The sequence below is a fragment of the Gorilla gorilla genome, chromosome 3 (assembly GCF_029281585.2).
Source record: "Gorilla gorilla gorilla isolate KB3781 chromosome 3, NHGRI_mGorGor1-v2.1_pri, whole genome shotgun sequence".
NCBI classification, from domain to species: Eukaryota; Metazoa; Chordata; class Mammalia; order Primates; family Hominidae; genus Gorilla; species Gorilla gorilla.
Window position 1 is genome coordinate 91676326 of NC_073227.2, and position 24752 is coordinate 91701077.

Sequence of the window (24752 nt, forward strand, 5' to 3'; positions counted from 1 at the left end):
AACATGGATGATGCCAGAAGACCCTGTTCTTATCCTCCCCAAGATTAATAGCTATGTCAAATCAAGTAGAGAATGCAAAAATCTCTTCTTTTGTATTGCTCTTTTCCCCTTTATTCTCCCTTACACTCAGTCAGTGCTGTTTTGATCCATAGTAGTGATAAGAAATATCACTCCTTGCTTAATAAAGAATGTTGTAGTATATCTGCCTATCACATGCACCCAGAGTGTAGCTTGTTCTGCCACAGGAAGCATTCAAGCTTCTACCTTTCATCTTATGCATACACTGGTGTAAGTTGTAAAAAAGAAAGATAAATTATAAAGACATAGAAAGCCCACTGTCTATGCACAAGGGTTGAAATCCCAGTCTGTGTTACACCTTTTATCCTTACCAGGGGTGAAGTCTGGTTGGGCAAGTACATACACTAAAGACCCAAAGACTTGTTGTGTCACATTGAATGTGAATTTGTTCATATCACTTAACTCCCTTGAATCTCAATGTCTAAATGTTTCGGAAATCAAGGCAAATGCTATTTGTTGGCCTAGGATAAACTTTTTCTGTCTTCTCTGCATAAATACATCTTGGTTCTGCTGCCCTTCCTTGTTATTCTGGTTTCCGTCCCTGTGAGGAAGAATGAGCAAGACAGTCTCTCTACGGAATGGCTATAAATAATGAGATGGTACCCTTCAGCCATGTGCTGGACCTACATCCATGTAAATGGAAGTCCTTATGAGACCTTCCTGCCAGGCTTCAAACCTAGATTTCTGTATGAACTGGAGTTGTTCTGGATTGTTTCAGAGTGTGTGTATTTGCCATGAGAGAAGCCAATCTTACTATTTAATTGTCAACTCTTGTTTTTTATCCACCGTCATCCCAACTACATTATTATCTAGTGCTGCTCTAAAGGATTTTTGTTTGTTTTCTGAAATGAATTCCACCCTTAAAATAGGAGGATGTGCTATTGCTAATGTCAGTCTATGGAGAATGTTGCTGTCTCTGAAGTAGTGTTGTAAGAAATATTTTGAGTAATTATTGTAATAATGGTCTCCTAAGCTTTTGAGTGGCACTTACTGTGTAAGTTTTGTAAGTTGATTTAAAAAACAATTTCTTCATAATCATTTTGTGTATATTGTATTTTCTTTAAAAATGATAAGTGAATGAGAAGTTGCTGGAGAACTTTTGGGACAGTGGTAAAAGGTGGCCTAGTGAGGCTGACAGATGGATAGGTTAACTCGGAGGTTGAGGGTCACAGGAAATGACTGAGGGACACTGCAGATTCCCCAGAAATCCACTCTGCTCCAGTCAGGGGGTTGTTTCAATTAAAAGGCTTATTTTATGTGGCACAAATCATACTTCTAACAACATGTAATTTATTGTTTAATTGAAGAGAGAACTCTTCCTATACCAAGAGATCACATGATTTTGCTCCACTGTTTTATCTACCACTGAATATATTATTGTGTCCTTTAAAGCTATAGAATTTCTTTACTCATTTGAAAATGTTTTATTTTAGAAGTTTTAATGTTCAGATTTATAGCTTCATGTATGAATAAAGGGTTTCTGTCATCTTTTTATGTTTAAAAATCATGTCTTCATAAAATATTATTTTATGTCTACAAAAGAACCTTCCTACAAATACACGTGTGCTTGTCTATAGGTTGGTGCAAAAGTAATCGCGGTTTTTGCCATTACTTTAATTATTTTAATGGCAAAAACCACGATAACTTTTGCACCATCCTAACTACTAACTAAACTAATAACTAAAGTTTGAAATAATGAAAAAATAGGAAACAGGCTAGTTTGTCATCCTTGAAAGCGTTGGTCCTGAGTGACGTGATTAGGAAAGTTAGGATGGTTTTGTAAGTCAGTGATCCTCGTTGACATGTCACCTTTGTTTTTATTATGCTAAAGGAAAATGATGGGTTGATTTCCAGAGATGTAACTAAAAGGAAATGTGGCCATAAAAGACTACTTATTTATGTTCCAGCACATATATTTTCTCTAGAAATAGTTAATTGAAGCTCTTCTATAAGTTTACATTGGACAATGAAAATGTAATGAGAATGTCTTTTGAAATTGGTGTCTTAGAAATTGCAGAATGGAGGACAAATCACTTTTTTGGTCCCCTTTGTGCCCCTCTCTATTTCAAAGGTGTTTCTATAGGAAAAAAATAGCTTTTGTACATAAAAGAGAGCTACTGATAAGTGCCTACTATGTGCAAGGCGAAATCAGGCTAAACACTGAAAGGAACCACAAGGAGGAAATTGCCACCAAAAATACCAAGTCACTTCTAACCATTTGATTCTGACGTGTAGAAGCTTCAGTTAGTATTTTAGTAAGGATCGGAGCCACCTTTTGCCTTCTACACACCAGCCATCATAGTAATTATAGTGCTTTAGAGCAGGTCAACCCTTGGAGTAGGGAACCATGACTAAATTGTAGGTGAAATAAATGTGAAATAAGTGGTGGCAATATGCATATTGGTAAAAGACTTTGTTCTTCATTCTTGATATGTTTGCTAAGACCCTCCTAATAGTATATTCATGTGGCTTTATTTGCCTAGTGACATCACAAATGAGAAGAAAAAAGATGTGTTTCATTTAACATCTATATTTTCTTTATTTTAGGGCGTGTTGGAGAGTTTCCTGGGCACTGCTGTCTCTGGAGCCATCTTTTGCCTTTTTGCTGGTCAGCCACTCACTATCCTGAGCAGCACCGGACCTGTCCTAGTTTTTGAGAGGCTTCTATTTAATTTCAGCAAGTATGTACATACATATTTAATTGCAAATTAGAATTGCTTAATTGTAGAACCTTTATAGGCTAGATAGAGCATAGAATAGTGATTAGGCAGATCCGAGAATCACTCGGAATACTGGAATGTTCAGATGTGAGAGGTGAAAGGGCCTTAGCAATTAGGTAGTCACCACTTGTTTCAGATGTGATTTGACTGAGGCTCTTATGTTGTGTGCATCCTTGCTCCCTTCCCACTTACTCTCTTTCCCATTGTCCTGCCCTGTGCTCTAGGGGCTGATGCCTGTGGACAGCAACACCCATGCCCCTTTGCCTTCTGGCTTCCTCTTGGGTTTGGCTAATGGGGAGTACCAACAAGACGGGAAGAGAGAGAGAGAGAGAGAGAGAGAGAGAGAGAGGTCTGAGTATGTCTGCCTTTCCCCAGCTCACCGTCTTTGTTTTAGCACAGCATTCTGGCAGTGCTTATCCCCGAGGACTTTAGCCCCTGTCAAGTGGCTCATCCACCTTGACTCTAGCCCTCACCAGGCTCTGGTAGCTCTATTCCTTCCTTGGCCTTTTTAAGCCTGAAGTTAGTAGTGGCTTCCTGCTGTTGATGGTCCCTGAGTGCCTTGCCATTTGTTATTACTTCAGAATGCCTTCTATTTCCTGCCATAATCCTGACTGACATGCTAGAGAAATTAAATTGATTAAGTTCACATCATTCAATAATGAAAGAGACTGGATGCTCTTTACTTAGTCCACTGCTCCTCACCCCAGTTTCATGTTCTTAACTAAAGATAGCTTCCAAAACTCAGCTGAATAAATACCTAACATTTATTGAGAGTTGATCATGTACCAAGTATTATCCTAGGCACTTTACATGTACTAACTCATTTAATTCTTACAGCAATCCTGTGAGGTAGGGACCACATCCTGATTTATAGATGAAAAAACCAGCACAGGAACAATAAGTAAATTGCCTAATATTATATCACAAGTCATCGGTGGGGCTGGGATATGAATTCCTGCTTTCTGACTCCAGAGTCCAAGTCTCTTCAGGAATCACTAGAAGTTTCTAATGGGCATCGCAATTATGATATCAGCATTTTCTTTTAGAAATTTATGGATCATTTTAAGAAGGGGAAACGTGAGTTTCCCCAAGTGGCCACATTAATACACAAATAGATTCAAAATCAAATTGGGTATTCCAGCCTCTTTCTAATGTAGTTGATACCTCTAAGAGAGAATTGCCTTTACTGGCAGATCTCAATCCTTAGGTAGATTGAAGAATGTCTCATGGCCTGCTGGCACTCCTTGTCGGCATTCCCATAGTCTAATATTGTTATACATTTTTAGGATTTTAATTTTAGAACTGTCATTACCTTCATAGTACATCATGGACTTATGGACTCATATATAGCCTTTGAAAGTATGTGTGTTATCAAAAATAGTCATAAGATGGAGGAGGGAATGAGGATTTAAAACCAGTTTTTTGAAAACAGGGTTGAGGATATCAGCAGGAGTCTTTTGAGAATGTAAAAAGTTCCAAATTTTAAGTAGTGTTGTGAATTTTCTGTAGGTAATTATTATTATAAATCCCTTCTCTATCATAATTCTCAGAAGAACATTGGAAAGAATTTTATTCATGTTAGTTTATAGAAAGAGTCAAACAGTTTTTATATGTTTAAGGAAACATTGTGTGAGACAAGAAAGCCTTTGTGGAAAGATTAAACAAGGATGTACTATAAACAGGAACAAACATGCACAAACTTTGCAGAAAGATTTATTGGATGAAATGTGATCAGAGCCTTAATCTACAGAAAATGTTTGCATCCCAGTTTGTTTTAAGTATTTGTGAGATACAGATTATTTCCTTTCACTAAGCAAGTTCCTTTCTCATTCTCCCTTTTTTTCTATCATAATTGGTAACATAACATAGTTCCAAGTGATTTATTTGAAAACAGTTGTACATCAACAAGAAACATTTGAGAAGCCATGCTTTAAATCCATCACTTAGTAATATGTGGCAAGCATTATTTTAATCTCAATGCTATATCATTTGTTTATGTTATAGCAGCAGCAGTGATAATCTTCTGTCTAGATACAAAATATTTGGGTAGATCACTATTTCCAAAAGTGTGTTTCATCAATTAGTAGACTCATTCCATGCTCCATGAAAAAAAAACCTCTGTGGTCCCAGTAAGTCTGGGAAGTGCTGTATACTATATACCCCCCTCTTGGTAGTTCACTTTAGACTTTAGCATGCAAGTGATCTGAAAAAGTCCTTCAGTTAAGAACTATTTTACTTTGTCTTGCCCAGATTTTCCCCAACATATTTTACCACTGTTGAAGAATAGGTAGATCCTTGCTTTGTAGGTTCACTGGACTCAAACTCTGCATAATCATGGATTTATTTCTGAGGTTTTGATATTTGCCCTGTAAACTGGAGAATTATAAAGGAATATGAATGATATGCTGCCATCTCTTAAAATCAGTAATAGAAGGAAGAAAATAGCTCACAACTTTTCAAAGATACTCGTAGTTTTATTTCCCAAATTCTGCAATCTGTTTTGCATTATTTTTACACATTTTATGACAATAATAATTAGATTCCTTCTTTTTACTTGGGTGAGGAATCTGAAAGATGTTTCAGCAATGTGTTCTAAGCTATATAAAAACTTCACAATTAAGGTTGGATTTTAACTTGTATTATTATCGTTTGGTCATTCAGTATTTTTTCCCTGTATTCTTTAAACAGTTTACTTTTAAGCCTTCAAATTTTTAATTCTTCCATGATATTACCGGATGTATTTTTTTAGGGAGTTTATATTTATTTGTCAGTGGCTGCACATTAATTTCTGTAGCATATTTCAGATGTGACTTCTTCAGTTTGTCTTGTATCCTTGGTTTTATGCTACTGAGAAACTATGACTCAAAAAATCTAGGAACACTGAGTGGTACCATAATGATATGAATCTATTTTTTCCTTCTAATTCACCATAATTTCTTCTTTGATCTCTAATATCATTTCCTGTTGCTTTTTAAAACTTAATTGCTATTTAAATTTGGCACCAAGGGAATTTATTGGATGTAATAATACCATTTTACTGTAATCATTACTGATGATCAACTTATTTAAATTTTTCTCATCCCTTATTCCTCTTTCTTCTTGATGCTCTACACATATCACTTTCATAATGAAGTGCCATTGGTTTTATTGACTTTATTTGGGTCATTCTTGTTGAACTACTGTAGGATTGCTTAAGTCTTTTAAAGCAGCTAGTTTAGCATATTGTTTAGATTCTAAGGTTTAAGTTTATACATGTATCTTTTCCTTTGTACCCAAACTAATGTTGTTCCTAACCATTAGCTAGTTAATGGATTTGTTTCTCATCCTATCCTGTAAACATTAAATCTATAAACAACTACTAGCATTCTTAGAACAAATCAAGATTGCTCTTTCATCTTCTTGCTAGGGTAGCAAAACTAGGTAATTGTTTAAAATTTTTATTTTAATTTAAGGAAAAAGTATGTTGTCTCAGAAGTAACAGAACTGTATTTCTTAGTTGTTATTCTGACACTGACTCATTGTATGATAATGTAAATTATATCAAATTTCTAGAACTCAGTTTTTTCTATAGTTTACTTATCTCACATAGGCATGCATAGGATTAAAACAGTGGTGTTCCGGACATAAAGCAAACTGCAAAGGAAAGTAAAAGTTATCTTCAGAAGGATCCCATAAAGTCTATCGAAGATAACTTTACCCCAGTATTAATAATCTCCTTCTTCGGTAATGTATTTCAATTTGCATGATTAGATAAGAAGAGAGAAACAAAAGACATTGACTTTAATATTCACCCTATCTAGAGCTAAATACAAATCAGATGGGGAATCATGCTATAATTTTTAAAAGGAAAACCTAAGAATCAAGAGATTTGGTTTCTGGTCAAGCTCTGTCAGGAAAGGCCTTAAAACCCTGATGTTGGATAAATGATTTAACTTCCATTGGTCTTGGTGTCCTTATCTATAAAATGAGTCGTAATTTGACAGATTGGTGTCTGTATTAGCCAGTGTTCTCCAGAGAAACAGAACCCATAAAATGTGAGTGTGTGTGCAGATTTATTATAAAGAGTTGGCTCATGCAATTATAGAGGCTGACAAGGCTGACAGGCTGGAGACCCAGGGGAGCCAATGCTCCTACTTGAGTCTGAAGGCTGTCTGCTGTAGAACCAGGAAGAGCTGATGTTGTGGAAGTTCAAAGGCAGTCTGCTGGAGAATTCTCTGCTGCCCTGGGGAAGGTCAATCTTTTTTGTTTTATTCAGGCTTGCAACTGATTGGATGAGTTCCTCCCACATACTATGGAGGGTGATCTGTTTTACTCAAAGCCCACCAATTTGAATGTTTATTTCTCAACAGACACCCTAACAGAAACACCCAGAATAATGTTTGACCAAATGTCTGGGCACTTCATAACCTGATCAGGACATAAAATTAATCATCACAGTACCTAAAGAACTTTAAATTCTAATATTCTATAATTTTTAGCTATCATAGGAACAGTCATGTCTTGGTTGCATGAGACATAGTTCTTAGGTCAGTGTCAGTAACTGTCTCAGCCAAGTCTTAAGTTACAGACATGCATTTATTCATCCTGCAAGTCTTTATTGGGCACTTTCTATGTGCCAGGCACTGTGCTAGGTAAAGAATTTGAATTTTATTCTAAGGGCAATGGGAAGCTATTGAAAGATTTAAGCTGGGGTGTCTGACTTTCATTAAAAGTGATAATTTTGGCTGTGGTGTGGAAAATGGCTTTGAGTGAGGCGAGTATAGATATCAGTAAGGATATCAATGAGGGGGTTTGTATCAGGCAAAAACTTACCTGTGGGTTGGGTAAGATTGGGTTGGTGCTGGTAAAGGTGGAGAGTTGATTGCCTATGGGAAAGTTTTAAGATATATCATTAGCAGTTATCAGAAACTCATTGTCTAAAAGCAAGGTTCTAGAGTGTCAAGCGTGCACAATCCTTGACTTATTTCTTATTCTCATGCAAGTAATACCTACTACCCGCTTTTTCGTCATAAATAAATTGAGTTTAAAAAATCATTGTAAAGCACTCTCCACATAATTTTAAAGGGATCAGTATAAAATGGTAAGACATTAACACTTGACCCATCCTTTCAGAGTTGTGAATCTTGAACTATTAATAAATCAGTTGTAAGAAATGGGAAAGGCCTCAAAAGACAGTGATCTCCTTAGATAGAAGTATTCTATTTTAAGTCTGCTGTGGGACAAACACAGAAAGATGTTGGTTGCAAGATGCTTCACACCCAGCTTCAGCAGAAGAATATCAGATCTGTGAGCAAGATTCATAAGAAGTGGAAGGGTCTGGCAGTAGCATGGCAAGACAGCCTTTCTTGATCTGATGACATCATATTTCTAATTCCACCTCATGTTGGTGGCACACTGTCCACACACAGTGAGCATTACAGGCCATCTTGTGCCATGTTATCTTTTTAACTATTTTTTCCTCTTCCTGGCCTTGCTCTCTCTGGTCTTTCCAGAAAGTTTCTACTACTTATCCTTGAACACCTTGAATTTTTTCTGTGACTTCATCTTTCCTTCCAGCCAGAATTAGTTACTCCTTCTTCTGTAACATTATCACTTAGTATTTTATAGTGCGATTACATTTATCAATTTGTTTCCCTCAGTAGACCATGATGACATAGGGACAGAAAATATATTGATCTTCGTGTCTTTATGAACCCATAAAACTCATACAAACGTTTATTGAACACATTCTAGGTACCAGTGCTATGCTTGCAAATTATTTACTCTATAAACTCTATGAAGGTAGGGACCATATTTTTTGAATGAGAATAATAATAAGGTTTTCACATATAAATGATATAACTACTTTCAATGCATTTTCCTCAAACTTTTATTGCTATTTTAAAAATTGTATCATTAGACTAAATTCTTAAACTTAGTGCTTTCTGGCTAAAGTAGAGTTTCACATTTAGTGGCTAAATGTGATCTTGTATTTTTGTCAATCTTTCTGTAGACATTTGGTAGTTTTATATTATTCTTTGTGTTCCAAGGAGGAGGAATCTAAACACTTTTCTTTCTTTTTTCCAGGGACAATAATTTTGACTATTTGGAGTTTCGCCTTTGGATTGGCCTGTGGTCCGCCTTCCTATGTCTCATTTTGGTAGCCACTGATGCCAGCTTCTTGGTTCAATACTTCACACGTTTCACGGAGGAGGGCTTTTCTTCTCTGATTAGCTTCATCTTTATCTATGATGCTTTCAAGAAGATGATCAAGCTTGCAGATTACTACCCCATCAACTCCAACTTCAAAGTGGGCTACAACACTCTCTTTTCCTGTACCTGTGTGCCACCTGACCCAGGTGAGGGCATCACGCTTTGTGTTTATGCTCGCTTTGTATTTGGAGGAAGGTGTAGGCTCCATGCTTGCAAATTTTCAACATGCTGTCATGGTCCTCAGGAATTAGTCTTGTTTTTTTCTCTGAAAAACTCTGCTACTGAATTTGATGTCTCATTGCCTGAGGTATTTTAGCTGTATGATTCAACCAGGAAGGAGACCAGGAGCTCTGCAATATGAACATAACCAACTCAATATTTTGAAATTAACTCAAACTGTGGGATTTGCAAGGAATTCATGTGTACATTATTCTTGATTTTATAAGTGGGGAAACCTGGATACATGTATTAACAGATATAAATATGTGACAAACCTATCCTTTGCTGCTTCTTTATTGGTGTAGGAATGTCTTCCTTTAAGTAAACCTTTAATACATGATTTTAAGCTTATAGAAGAAAAAGATACGAATCCACCTCAGATAATTTAAAGAATTAAATTATGAAAAGAAGAAATTCAGATTGGAATTGCCTAGTGGTAGAATTTTATAGTTTATCTCTACTAGACAAATAAGAAAAGAAAGGAAGAGAGAAGAAGAAATGAAAGAAGGAATGTGATGTTCTAGGAGTAGATTTATATTGTAGAATCCAGAAGGACATAACAGCAAAAGTAACTCCTGGAAAGGAATGTGATTCTCTATATCTTAGCCCTTTAAAATCTATCATACCAAACATGAGTTGACATCAGAACTTTTTCACAAAAAATAAAAATAAAAAAATGTTCAGCTTGGCCTTTGGAATTCTTTCTTGGAGTAATTCCATTATAAAATTCCATTTTATAATATGAAAGGCATTTCAAAAAGGATTTACTTTGAGGGAAATTGTTTTAGATCTTCTCTCATAGAAAAAGGAATAGGGACTGGGTGTGGTGTCTCATGCCTGTAATTTTGAAATTAACTCAAATTGCAGTATTTGCAAGGAATTAAAGTCTGTATTATTCTTTGTACAGCACTTTGAGAGGCTGAGGCAGGTGGATTGCTTGAGCCCAGGAGTTTGAGACCAGTCCGGGCAACATTATGAAACCCTGTCTCTACAAAAAATAGAAAAACCAGCCGGGTGTGGTGGCACGTACCTGTAGCTACTCAAGTGGCTGAGGGAGTAGCAAGACCCTGTCAAAAAAAAGAAAAAGGGATAGGCATTTGTGTCAGACAATTACATGTTAGTAGCACTAGTGATTCTAGGTTATGCAATTAGATACAGGTCTATGTCCGTTAAAATAAAAATTGATATACAGTCCATACTTTTTACTAAGGTCTTTTAGCACCAGAAGCACAGCAGTGTTCAAAGGGCTGGGACACAAATGTGGGGCACATTCCTGCAATATCCACTGCGACTTATAGATTCTGAGGAAAAAGCTCTTAATGTTTACTGTAAAACAAACATGGTTATAGACTAGAATGCCGAATGCTTATGAATTTAAAAAATAAGCAAGATACTACTTTTTATGCTTGTGGCATGCTGTTTCAGATTGCTCCTAGATATTTTGGTATGCAATGCATTCTTCTCTGCTACATTGCTGAAGAAGTCTTAGAAGACCGATATGTGTCTTGAATTGAGAAAAAAGAGAACACTACTTCCCTCACAATGAGGCAGTCAGTAACACTGATGACAAGCTAGGGCATTGTTGGGCTGTGTGCTCATGGATTCTTTTTGTGTTAAGATAAATTAGCACACATTAAAATAAAAAATAAAACCCATATTTAAAAGCAATGCAGAAAGTTATACAAAGTAGAAATTTGAAGATTCAAACTAACAAGAATGCCATATAGTTATGAAAGCTAACTAGCATTCAGCTGTAAACTGATTTGAAATATTTGATAATTTAAAAAGTACTTGGAAACAAGCACAATATGTGTCATTCAACCCATGATATATATTATTATTAGAATCAATTAAATGTGCTCCCCAGAGAAACACAGATGTTATTGTCACTCAACTATATGGAGCTCTTCCTAGGAAAGAAGGGGGATAAAACTCCCCCTTCAGTCAGTGCTTCAGGGAAGTCCAGCTATTCAAAATATTGGCTCGCAAACATTTAATTGTGAGATTTTCAGCCTTCCTTTACATTTATTAATTTATACACAAATATATGTATAAGTTTATTTATTTATGACTTCTTAGGCAGGTTTGAGTAATCATACACCAAGATTTTCTAAAGAAAAAAAAACACTTTGAGATATTCATGAAGCCAGATGTGGGCTTTGTCAACACACCTGTCACACAGAAAAAAACATCTAATGTCAACCCCATACCTATCTGAGGCGAATAGAAACTTGTGTTCGTTGTTTTATTATTTGGATGTTGGCAGAGAAGGTAACATGAAACCAAGGAAGACATATCTAAATGTGTTCAAATTATAAAAAGTACTATGGTTTTATGTGTAATCTTCCTTCTAAGAAGGATCTTTTTTTTTTTGAAAAAGTGACGTTAAGGGTGGAATCTATTTTACACTTGCATAGCAAGTGCTGACATAAGTGGTGGTAGCTTTTCCTTTGTCCAGTTTTTCCCAGGCTGTGTAAAAAGTCAGCGCTGAGTAACTAGGAAGTTGTCCAGAAGGGCTCTGACAATTCCTGCTACCTCTAGTTGGTACCAGTAAAGTACTGTCACAGGGCTTTGAAGTCAGAAGATCCTGTATTCAAGTCCTGGTTTGGCTCAGGCCAAATGTGTGACTTTCAGCAAGTTCCTTTTCCCAAGATACATTAGCCCCATCTTCCTAACCTGTAAACTAAGGTTAATAATAGTATCTACCTTATAGATGTATTTTGAAGGAAAAGAAAGAGCTATTACAGATAAAATTCTTAGGACAGTTTCTAATATGTAATAAGTAATCAACTGTTAGCTGCCATTATTATTGCTATTACCGATCCTTAAAATTTAGGGTTAGTATTTAGCCTTGAAGTGTAAGTAATAGAATAAACAGACCTATCTTCATCATCCTTCCTTCTAGGCATACATTGTAGGGCAGTTGGCCCATTATGCAACAAGACTGTTGCTTGTACCTCTTATTGGTACTCATGAAAGATATATATGTGAACATGAAGAAATTTTTAAGTCTATGGAGATGAAATCTATTTGTGGTTTGGAAAAAGGCAATGGATAGTTATTTGCACTTTCATGACAATTTCATATTTAACAAAACCCCATAAGATTAATGATTGTGTATCTCCCCCATAACCTTAGTACTTTTTGACAATGTTAATACTTCTCCATAACCTTACTGCTTTTTGGTAGCAAACTGAATACATTCATCATAAATTTAGTATTTCTTGATATCAGACTGAAAGATGATAGTGAGAGAATAATACAGTTGCATATAGAGCTCAAGTAAGTATTCTAAAAATAATAAAAGACTGGCCTTTCATCACAACATGCACTCTTAGTAAAATAATTCAATGAGTCAATAATATTTAAACTGGCGTATGACTTGTTTTTCAACACTGGGACAGTATGTAACAGTGAACCAGCAACTGCACAGATGGAGTCGTGATCCTGCAAACTGAGAAATGATTTTGCAGGAATGGAAATAGGGGCCACTAATTACTAAAGAAACCTCTCTTCATGGCTACAATATATTGTGGCTTTTTTATATGTGTGTGCTTTGTCAAGGCAACACTTCCTTTTCTCTTTTTTTCTTTCGTCTTCTCACTTGCTTCCAAAAAGCCTAATCATTTCCTAATTTTTCTTTTCTAAATGCACTTTTTTCTCCATTCATTTTGCCCCCAACTACTGCTTGGTAACCCAAGTCACATACATAGGTTTACTGAGCAGCTAAGGAAGCTTAGTTGCAAGTGCTAGTAGGAAAATCAGTCGGAAAGTTTGACATATGTGAGTGAATACATGCCATACATGGGTGGTTTTTGTGCTAAGATTTGCTTTTCTTAGAAATGGGATAGCTATTAATTAGTAGAGGAAATGGATGTTAAATTTCCCACTGTACTTCGATGATTACATAGCAGAGTGTGTAAGAAAAACGATAATTTAGTTCAAAAGCCAAAAGTGAAAACTGAAAAATATCCAATTGAAGAATAAGACACAATATCTAATTTCATCACCAACACCCCAATTTAGAAGTGTTAATGTGATAAAGTGTAAATACTATGTGCTTTAGAGTAAACAAAACTGAGTTTGAATTTCAGTGTTACCCAGAACTAGGCTAATTACTTAATCTCTTTGTTTGATAAACTCTGAACTGGGTTAGTGATTGTGCCTGTTCTTAGAGGTTACTATAAAGGTTAAATGAGATAGTATATGCAAAATAGTTTGGCACCTAATGGACACTGAGTAAAAATTTGTTCTTTTTCATATTTCTCACTATCCTACAAAAGATGCCCCAGTGAGTTTAATCTTATAATAGTTGTATTCTTTAAAGATTTCAAACATTTAATTTTCCTATAAATTTTCCTAGGGAAAGATACTAACAAGGCTTCTACTGCAAGTCTGCCTTCTCCCCCAAAATTAACAACCAGTGTGCTGTTATAGATAAATATGAAACACTGAAGCTGTATTTACAAAAAAAAGTTAAAGCTTCAGTGCATTGTAGAGTATTTAATACTATTGCATTGAATCTCGAGACTACAAAAGTGTTGTATATTATACATAGTCATTAAGAAAAAGGCTTTAAAGTCTAGGGGCGAGGTGTTCAATTCTTCTAAGAGGAATCTCTTTAATTTATTCAAAAGCATAAATACTAGAATTTTGGAAATAGGGAAAAGAACATGGGCATCCCCCCAACTTTCACTTGTTTTCTCTTCTGTCCTCTGTCCTTTTTTACTTCTCATTCATTCATCAACAAAAATTTTCTGAGGGCCTGTTTCACTGCTTTTTAAGAATTGTGCAGAAAATTTTTGCAATCTGTCCATCTGACAGAAGGCTAATATCCAGAATCTACAAAAAATTTAAACAAATTTACAAGAAAAAAACAAACAATCCCATCAAAAAGTAGGCAAAGGATATGAACAGACACTTCTTGAAAGAAATTTATGCTGCCAACAAACATGAAAAAAAGTTCATTATTGCTGGTCATTAGGGAAATGCAAATCAAAACCACAATGAGATACCATTTCAGGCCAGTTAGAATGGAGATCATTAAAAAGTCAGGAAATAGATGCTGGAGAGGATGTGGAGAAATAGGAATGTTTTCACACTGTTGGTGGGAGTGTAAATTAGTTCAACCATTGTGGAAGACAGTGTGGTAATTCCTCAAGGATCTAAAACTAGAAATACCATTTGACCCAGCAATCCCGTGACTGGGTATATACCCAAAGGATTATAAATCGTTCTGTAAGGACACATGCATAAATGTGTTTATTGCAGCAATATTCACAATAGCAAAGACTTGGAACCAACGCAAATGCCCATCAATGATAGACTGGGTAAAGAAAATGTGGCACATATGTACCATGGAATACTATGCAGCCATAAAAAATGATGAGTTCATGTCCTTTGCAGGGACATGGATGAAGCTGGAAACCATCATTCTCAGCAAACTAACATAGGAACAGAAAACCAAATACCACACGTTCTCTCTCATAAGTGGGAATTTAACAATGAGAACATATGGGCACAGGGAGGGGAACATCACACACCGGGGTCTGTTAGGGGGTTGGGGGCAAAGGGAGGGATAGCATTAGGAGAAATACCTAATGACGGGTTGATGGGTACAGCAAACCACCATGGCACATGTATACCTGTGTAAAAAACCTGCACATTCTGCACATGTATCCCAGAATTTAAAGTATAATAATAATAAAAAGAATTGTGCTACTTTCAGTGAAGTAGAATACACACATATACAAACACATATTATAAAATGTATTGTTTTTTAAAATAGTGTTAATTGCTTTTTGAATGAACAAAAGTGAGAGTTTCATTTAATCCAAACTTTGGAAATAAATTTCTAATCTAATACCTCTGTTCATTTGCCTAATGTGTAAATCTTGCAGTGACTATATACTCAAGGCACATTAATATTTTGAAAAGGGTCAAAGAAAATTTTCTGACCAGGTGTCAGTTTTACATCCTGAGGGAAAAGAAACTTTGCTAAAAATAATGAACTATAAAAGTAAGAAAAATAGCCTCAAAGGGATAGACACTATATTGTTAACAAAAGGGATATATTTTATTGATTTATTGTTGACTGTTCCAGGAGAACATGCTTAACAGTATATGTGTAAGTAAGGTGAGTAAATTCTTTCTCAGGAACCAAGTGCATCCCTGTCTATATTATCTTCAAGTAAAAGTTGGCTTTTTTCCTGGTATGAAACTGTAAGACCAAGCCTAGTCTGGAAGTAACCATGGCTTCCATTTCCATACCTTTATGTCATTCACAGCATAAGGAGGCTTCTAGATGCTCTAAAATAGTTGTCACTGGAGTTTCAACATCATTTCTTTCTACATAATTTTTCTAATATATTAATAAGCGCTGTGCAACAATATGTTATAACCATTCAAAAGAACTGCTGGATTGCATCCCCTGTGTTCCCATATTATAGTCAATATGTGTTTTATAATTAGAAAGCCCATTAAAAGAAAATAAGAAAATAAAAGATCATCCTAACTTACCTCCCATGAACTATATCATAATATATGCAATTTTATGTTTATTGTGTGCCATTCCCTCTTTATGAGGTAGGTTTAAATCATAAACTAATGGTAAAACAAGGAAGTATAAGTTCTTCTGCTGTAGCATCCCTCAGGCTTGCATTTGTGAGACTCCTTTACCGGCACAGTTGACATTTTATCATTTATGGTAATAGTGTTTTGGAAGAGACCCATCATCTTAGTTTGCTTTTACTGTCTTAACCTATGTTTTAGCAGTTTCTGCATAATGCTTGCCGGAATCAGAAAATGGGATTGTCATCAGACCTGGAAAATTCTCTAGTTTTGGGTTGTGTAAAAGCAGATTTGTAAAAGTTTCCCCATGGTAATGTCTGTAACACATCTCCAAGATGTAATGATGGGTGGGTATGAAAGAGAAGTTTTTGTGAAATTGGGGACAAAATATACCCATCTTTTTTTTTTTTTTTTGAGGTGGGGTCTTACTCTTTCACCCAAACTGGAATGCAGTGGCATGATCATAGCTCAGTGCAACTTCAAACTACTGGGCTCAAGTGATCCTCCCACCTCAGCCTCCTGAGTAGCTAGGACTACAGGCATATGCTACCATGCCGAGCTTAAATATATTCATCTCAATATCTCCACAGTAGCTCAGCTTTTTAACTTCCAGCACAACATCGTAGATGAACTTGTGAAGAGTGCCTGTAGATTAAAGAGTATACAACTTGAACTTGCCTAGTTGTGGTGAAAATCTCAATCATTAAGTCTTGCTGAAAGTACTTGGGAAAACTAAAAGGATAATAAGAAAAAAAAAAGAAAAACTTACTACTGATTTTGTCTGTTTTAATACTTAAGGCTGAGATAGTAGCAAATAATTTCCCTAGAAGCTACTTCTCTCAGTTTTCCTTTGTCTTCCCTCAAAAGCCATTTTTACCCTTTGTTGCCTTTATTGACCTAGAAATTAAAAGTATACATATTTAACTTAATCAAAAGTTACTAGTGTGCTCAAGTTATCCAGAACCCTTAAATAAATCTGACATGACCATGTGGCAGAGCTTATTTAATTTTACCCTTTATCTATTTTCTAGTTACTTAATTGCCTTAAGATGTTTCTTAAATGTAATGGAATAAAACTTTAAAGTTTCATTATCATGGAAAATAGTCTTAAAGTTTTTCTCGTTCACATCGGGTTAATCAGTGCCACACAACTGTAACCCTAAGAAGCCATGTTGAGGGCACAGGTTCAGATTAGGCTAATATTTATTAAGCACCATCCAAATGCCAGGCATTTTACTAGGGGATTTTAATCAACTATATCTTAATAACATAATATATGTATATTTAACCATCACATAAATCTTGAGAGATAGCTGACATTCATCCCAGGGACAAGGTCTGCTTTCTCCAGGTCACAGAGCTAGGAGTAATCTTAGCTGCCGTTTATTTAGATCTATCCCGTGTTTACAATTTTGCCTACACTGTGTTATTTAATCTGCACAGTAACCTTATGAGGTAGATGGTTTCAAATCCAGTTTTACAAATGAGGAACATGTGGTCAAGAGGTGTGAAGTAACTCCTCAAGATTATGCGGTGCGGGAGCCAAGGGCACTGTGCTCAGAAGGTGCTGGGTCCAGAATTCAAGCCCAGTTTTTCTAGTACCCCCTTCTCCACATTGTATTAGGTGATACATAAAAGCAGACAGATATGACCTTAGTGACCAGTTGTTGCTTACACTTGACCTCACAGTCTCACGTGAGTTTGTACCTGTTCCTGATGGTACAGTTCCTGCTAATATGTAAAGCAGAGGAGCCATGGGGTAGTTCCTGGGGTCAGGTCACTAGAAGATAAAGGGGAAGAACCTTTAACAGTGCAACAGATACTCCCCTATGCAAGAGGTGTGCCAACACTGACACATGGATGTCACCTCCTTTTTTCTCTCACAGCTCCCACAACTGCAGCCATATTTGATCCCCTTGTTCTTTCTCTAAATCTCATTAAACATGAAGAAGTCAGCTTAAATGCCTAGTGTTGCATTATTGGAATGCTAAGCTTGTGGGAGTTATTTATATCCTACTGCTCAAGGTCATTGCCAAGGTCTGATTTTTCACACAAAAAATTTTTTGGAATAAATAGGCTAAGAAGGAAAAGTCACAGATACATTAGTAAATGTCAATTACTTACAATATTCATTCCCTCATTCCAGAAAATCAGCTAAAATCTGATACATGGGAAGGAGGAACAAGATATGAAAATCCAAGTATGGAAAACGATCAACCTGTGGAAGCTCCCTGAAAGCCAGTATGAAACAGAGATTGTCCCGGTGGTAATTGGCTAAATCTAAGTTAGCCAGATTCCTAGGGCAAAGGGTTTCTTTGCCTCATGAGCCAGGATGCTGAGTAAATGGGAGAGACAGTGTAGAGTGTTCTGGCTTTTCCATTTGACTTTTCCAGAATCCTAATTAAGGAGATTGCAGATTCCATATAAATGGATCATTCTGCAATTGGTTGCCAAAATATTTGCACCTGGATCCAAATGGTAACCAACGGTTCTTGTAGACCAAGCTTCCAATTGGGATTGATCATTTTCTTTTCTGTGAGCCTAAAGAAATTTACTTTTAATCTTGTTTATGGACTCTAACATACCCTGCCAATATGCAATTATGAAACGGCTTTTTAAATGTATTTATTTTCAAGTCTTTCTTCTGAAGCAGATGCTTATTAAAATAAGTAGAGAAAGTGTTATATACTTTTTACTGTCCTTTTGATGCTGGTCTTTTGGGATTTTGAGAGCCAATGTGCTTTAATAGCTTGTCTTAGGGGAAAAAAATTGAAATTCTAAAAGGAATTTAAATGAGCAGAATTGATGCTTATCCAAAACTTGAGAGCAGCTACTAAAAGTTCAGATTGCAATCCTATTTTAGTACACCTCTGGCCTTTATTATCCATCATTCATTTCATGAAGAAAGAGCCTTGAATATCTTTCCTCCTCAGTCTTTACTCCTTGTTTTTATGCAGAAAAGTGTGTTGCGAAAAGACCTTCAAACTCTCGTGACAGGAAGCTGATAAAATTGCATTAAAGAATCTAGCTCAAGAAGGGAAGCTTCTCAACACTATCCAAATAGTATCTGTAATTTCATATATGTTGCCTTTCCTCAAAAGCTCAGACAGATCAGACATTTCAGGTCACAGTTGAGAGTCACATCATCTAACATTGGCAAGTACTATCTCACCTTGAATTCTGTGGCCACATAAGTCATCTGATTTTGATGGTTAGAAACGCTGTGTAAGACAAGAAAGAATGCTGAACAAGGTCTTGCTACCAACTCTGCTTCTGATAAACTATAACCCTGGGCAAGTAACCTGGCATAGCAAGCTTCAGAGTCCCATCCAATATGAAATGGGTATAAAAGTATACCCATTATATGCTCTAGGATGTTTTAAAATGAAGAAATACAATGTAAGAAAATGTTCTTTCAGCTTTTTAGAACAACGTGGTAATATAAACCTAGATTTTGTTAATAATTATTTACTAACATCTTCTTCCTTTTGAGAATGGATTCATTTGGCTTTATTGTTTAGACCAAATGTCCTTTAGCCCGTTTTTGTTTTTGTAACTTTCATTTAAGTTCGGGATACATGTGCAGGTGTGTTACATAGCTATATGTGTGTCATGGGGGGTTGTTTTAAAGATTATTTCATCACCCAAGTATTAAGCCAAGTACCCATTAGTTGTTTTTCCTGATCCTCTTCCTCCTCCCACTCTCCACCCTCTAATAGGCCCCAGAGTGTATTGTTCTCCTCTATGTGTCCATGTGTTCTCATCATTTAGCTCTCATTCATAAGTAAGAACATGCAATATTTGGTTTTCTGTTCCTGCATTAGTTTGCTAAGGATAATGGCCTCCAGTTCCATCCATATCCCTGCAAAGGGCATGATCTCGTTCCTTTTATGGCTGCATAGTATTCCATGGTGTATATGTACCACCTCTTCTTTATCCAGCCTATCATTGATGGGCAGTTAAGTTGATTCTATGTTTTTGCTGTTGTGGATAGTACTACAGTGAACATAGGTGTACATGTGTCTTTGAAATAGAACAATTTGTATTCCTTTGGGTATATACCCAGTAATGGGATGGCTGAGTCAAATGTTATTTGTGTCTCTAGGTCTTTGAGGAATCGCCACACTGGTTTCCACAATGGTTGAACTAATTTACACTCCCACCAACAGTGTATAAGTGTTCCTTTTTCTCTACAACCTCACCAGCATCTGTTATTTTTTGACATTTTAGTAATAGCCATTCTGACTGGTGTGAATAGTATCTCATTGTGGTTTTGATTTGCATTTCTCTAATGATCATTGATGTTGAGCTTTTTTTCATATGATTATTGGCTGCATGTATGTCTCCTTTTGCAAAGTGTCTGTTCATGTCCTTAGCCCACTTTTTAATAGGGCTGTTTTTTTTTCTTGTATATTTGCTTAAGTTCCTTATAGATACTGGATATTAGGCCTTTGTCAGATGCATAGTTTGCAAAAATTTCCTTCCATACAGTAGGTTGTTTGTTTACTCTGTTGATAGTTTATTTTGCTGTGCAGAAGCACTTTAGTTTAATTGAATTCCATTTGTCAATTTTTGCTTTTGTTGCAATTGCTTTTGGCATCTTTGTCATGAAATCTTTTCCCATGGCTGTGTCCTGAATGGTATTGCCTACGTTGTCTTCTCAGGTTTTTATAGTCTTGGGTTTTGCATTTAAGTATTTAATCCATCTTGAGTTAATTTTTTTATGTTGCATAAGGAAGAGGTCCAGTTTCAATTTTCTGCTTATGATCAGCCAGTTATCCCAGTACTACTTATTGAATAGGGAATCATATTGCTTCTTTTTGTCAGGTTTGTTGAAGATCAGGTAGTTGTAGATGTGCAGTCTTATTTCTGGATTCTCTATTCTAATCCATAGGTCTATGTGTCAGTTTTTGTACCAGTACCATTCTGTTTTTGTTACTAGAGCCAGGTAGTATAGTTTGAAGTTGGGTAACATGATGCCTTCAGCCTTGTTCTTTTTGGCTATTTGGGCTCTTTTTTGTTTCATATAAATTTTAAAATAGTTTTTTCTGCTTCCACATTGAGAAGAATCTCAATCGTGGTTCAATAGGAATAACAGTGAATATATGAATTACTTTGGGCAGTATGGCCATTTTAACAATATTGATTCATCTTATCCATGAGTATAGAATGTTTTTCTATTGTTTGTGCCATTTCTGTTTTCTTTAGCAGTGGTTTGTGGTTCTCCTTGTAGAGATCTTTCACCTTCCTGGTTAGCTGTATTCCCTAGGCATTTTTTCTTTTTGTGGCAATTGTGAATGGGAGTTTGTTCCTGATTGTTGTTAATATTTAGGAATGCTAGTGATTTTTGCACATTGGTTCTGTATCCTGGGACTTTGCTGAAGTTATTTTTCAGCTTAAGAAGCTTTTGGGCTGAGACTGTGGGATTTTCTAGATACAGGATCATGTTGTCTGCAAACAGGGATAGTTTGACTTCCTCTCTTCCTATTTGGATGCCCTTTATTTCTTTCTCTTGCCTGATTGCCCTGGCCAGGACTTCCAATACTATGTTGAATAGGAGTGGTGAGAGAGGGCATCCTTGTCTTGCACAAGTTTTCAATGCTTCCGGGTTTTGCCCATTCAATGTGATGTTGGCTGTGGGTTTGTCATATATGTCTCTTATTATTTTGAAGTATGTTCCTTCAATACCTAGTTTGTTGAGAGTTTTTTAACATGAATGGATGTTGAATTTTATCCAAAGACTTTCCTGCATCTATTGAGATAATCTGGTATTTTTTTCTTTAGTTCTGCTTATGTGATGAATCACATTTATTGATTTGCATATGTTGAACCAACCTTGCATCCCAGGGATAAAGCCTACTTGATCATGGTGGATTAGCTTTCTGATGTGCTTCAGCCTATTTTAATTCCCTCTGTGATCCGTAATGAAACAGAATAAGAATACAGATAATATGCACATGTACTTGCTTTACTGCTGAAATAGAGAAACTCTGGCAACAGCTAGCTTTAGTTTAACAGTTTTACAATCTAAAGTCTTGAAAGACCAGAGTGAATTCCAAAATTGACCAAAAGTAGGGCTCAAGCTATTTTCTCTCTTTTAGTTGTTTTTCTTGTTTTTTTCTTCCCCAATTTATCTGCTCTCATTCATTTTTAGTCATGAAATGCCCTCTTTTCTAACTTCCTTTATTGACAGTAAACAAATATTTTTGAGTTCCTATTAAGAGCTACACTGGGTAGATTTTAGGGAAAAACAGTGAATGAGATAAGCTTCTTCTGTCCCTCCCTTATGGATCTCATACTCTAATGTCAGCTATCAAAACCTGTGTGTTTCTTCTTAAAGGTTTATATAGGCAGGACTTGAAGCATGGCAAACTAAAAAGGCAAGCTAGTGGCTCAGAGGGACTGGAGTAGGGATCAAACAGTAGCTAGCAATTCAGATGTTAAATAAACTATGGGACCCTAAACAAACAAACGAATAATTAAAAACCCTGATGTGTTGTTTTATAATATTTCTATAAATTAGGAATATGCTCTAATAGTTTATTTTATAATACATAAAGCTTTGCAAAATAGGAAAAAGGCTTATCTGATAAGGAAAAATATTTTATAGAATACTTTTTAAATACTGTTTTTTAATTTTCAGACACATAAAATTTTAAAAAAGGAATGAAACATTTCCAAGAGGAAGGTTGGTTTAATAAATTAGGTTCTTCTTCAAGTGCCATCTTCAACCTATAAATGACGCTACATTATATGAAAATGATTTTTAAAATTAGATTATTCATCTCCATTATATTTTTGTTATTTAGTACTGTCTCTTGTTTTCACACGTTTTGCAAAGATAACCTTTCTCATACACTGTTGAAATTTCCAAAAGCTACAAATTATTTAAGTCTTAATTAGTAAAGCTTCAATATGGGAAATTTCCTGTACATTCTGAAGCCAGTGGTCAACTTAATCAATTATGAACAGCCCTTGTTCCACTAACAAAATATATTGAGTACCTTGTAGTATCAGGGAAGTTTTATTTCTTTTTTTTTTGAAACCTGAAACAAATTTTAATACCGTCTCTTTAAATATTCACCATCATTTCTTATCAGATTAGAGCACAGCAGATGTGTCCAAATCTTTGTTTTATCTAGGTGAAAGGTGAACACATTTATAATAAATAAAAATTCATTGTGCCCTTATGTTGTTATTAAAGACATTTTTACTGTATAACCCTGCTTTTAAAAATACCTAATTATGCATTTAAGGTCTTTTTCTATTTTAGTTTTATAGTATAAAATAATTGTCTTTTGCTTACAGCTAATATCTCAATATCTAATGACACCACACTGGCCCCAGAGTATTTGCCAACTATGTCTTCTACTGACATGGTAAGTGACTTACTATTTTAAATTACCTTCATACTGACTGCATATTGTATACTTGTTTATAATACTTATAATATATGATGTCTTCTACCATTCAGCAATTCTGGCATGAACACATACGTAACAATTATTGACAGTGGAGGGACGGGGAAAAAAAAAAGCCACTTTCCTTTGCTCTAGTCAGCACTTTTTTTTTATTTGCCTTAAAAAAAGCTGAAGCCAATATTTACTTCTATAACATGCTTTTTTAAACTTCTTACGAATTTAACTGCCACATCGCATTAATTGTAACCTCGAAATATTTTCACAAGGGAAAATGTGAGAAGTTGGAAAATGAGAGCACAGTATCCTCTCTCTGTTTCTCGTATGGTTAAGAATTCTTACCAACCAAATGGTGCTGTGTTCTCTTCACTAAGAGTGATTGTAGCAGGACCTTTCCCCTGTCACTTAGAAAGGACTGTGCCTCTGTCACATGATATCCTTTCCCATGGCTGGTAACCAAGGATCTTTAGGAGACTGGAACTAAGCTTTAAAAATGAGCTGTTTTGCATGGAAGGTCACACACTGGAAGGAGGCTTTTGTATTGGAGAAAAAGGGGAAAGTGCTGTTTCAGACTTCCAATTGTGCTCCTTCTATGCTGAACATGGAATCTTACCAAAGAATATCAATCTTTCAGTTATAAAGACAGAAGCCATAATACCTTGTGTTGATAGAGTGCCCATCTCTCAGGAGACCCGGACATTTCTACAGATATTATGTAGTGAGTGCCCTAACATCCCTTTCAAAGATGATGTTTTGTATCTTTCCTGGGCAACTCTCACGTGACCCTCTTTTTTGTTTTTATATTCTATGGCGTTCTTGACTGCTTTTTTTGCTGTTAAAGTCTTCTCTGACTTTCCTCAAACTTACTTCTCTATTTCTTCCCTGTTTGATGTTAGGTGTGTGAAAAAGTATGTGTATATGTTTTACCACATGCATACAGAAAAGAGTTCAACTTTCAGTCTTTCAACTGGTCAGCCTATTGCCTAAAAGGTCTTGCCTAAATACAGGCAAAACTGCCTCCTTCTAGATTTGAAAGAATTTTATTCAAAATTCTTATAGTAAAAATATAATTAATAAACTATAATTTAATAATATATATTTTAATTAAAATATAGCTAATATAGTTAATAAAAACATAAGTTAATTTGCAATAAATATTAGTGAAACACTCACTTCCACTGACTTAAGAAAAGAAATTGTTATCTAACTTAATTCTTTTTGTAACTAATCAAGGGAATCATTAAAATTAATGAACTTTTAAGCCCTGTCTTTGGGCAAGTCCTGGCAGAAACTCCAGTAATTGATTTGTATTAAAACAAAATGTTACAATAAGGTTCTTGAAAAAAAATGGAAGTTCTGATTGACTTCTAGTATGACTGTGATAGAGACATAGAGGCATAATGTCATTTCAACTTAGCTACTATTTATAGAACACCTACTAGAGACCACATGTGTTACACATATTCTCATCATTGTAGACCTTACTATGTACTATAACCATCAACATAAACTACCAGGGTTAATTACTTCTATTTTATACATGAGAGAAACTGAA

The 24752-nt window shown here is 35.6% G+C and overlaps 1 protein-coding gene across 3 annotated transcripts in view; it reads left to right on the plus strand.

Moving 5' to 3' along the window:
- SLC4A4 (solute carrier family 4 member 4) overlaps nt 1-24752 on the plus strand; it is a 388838-nt gene that overhangs the window by 281323 nt on the left and 82763 nt on the right. For all 3 annotated transcript variants that reach the window (XM_004038792.5, XM_031010225.3, XM_019025724.4), the window contains exons 13-15: nt 2626-2759; nt 8865-9136; nt 23088-23158. In XM_004038792.5, the coding sequence (XP_004038840.3) occupies nt 2626-2759; nt 8865-9136; nt 23088-23158 (477 nt within the window). The remainder of the gene's footprint in view (nt 1-2625; nt 2760-8864; nt 9137-23087; nt 23159-24752) is intronic.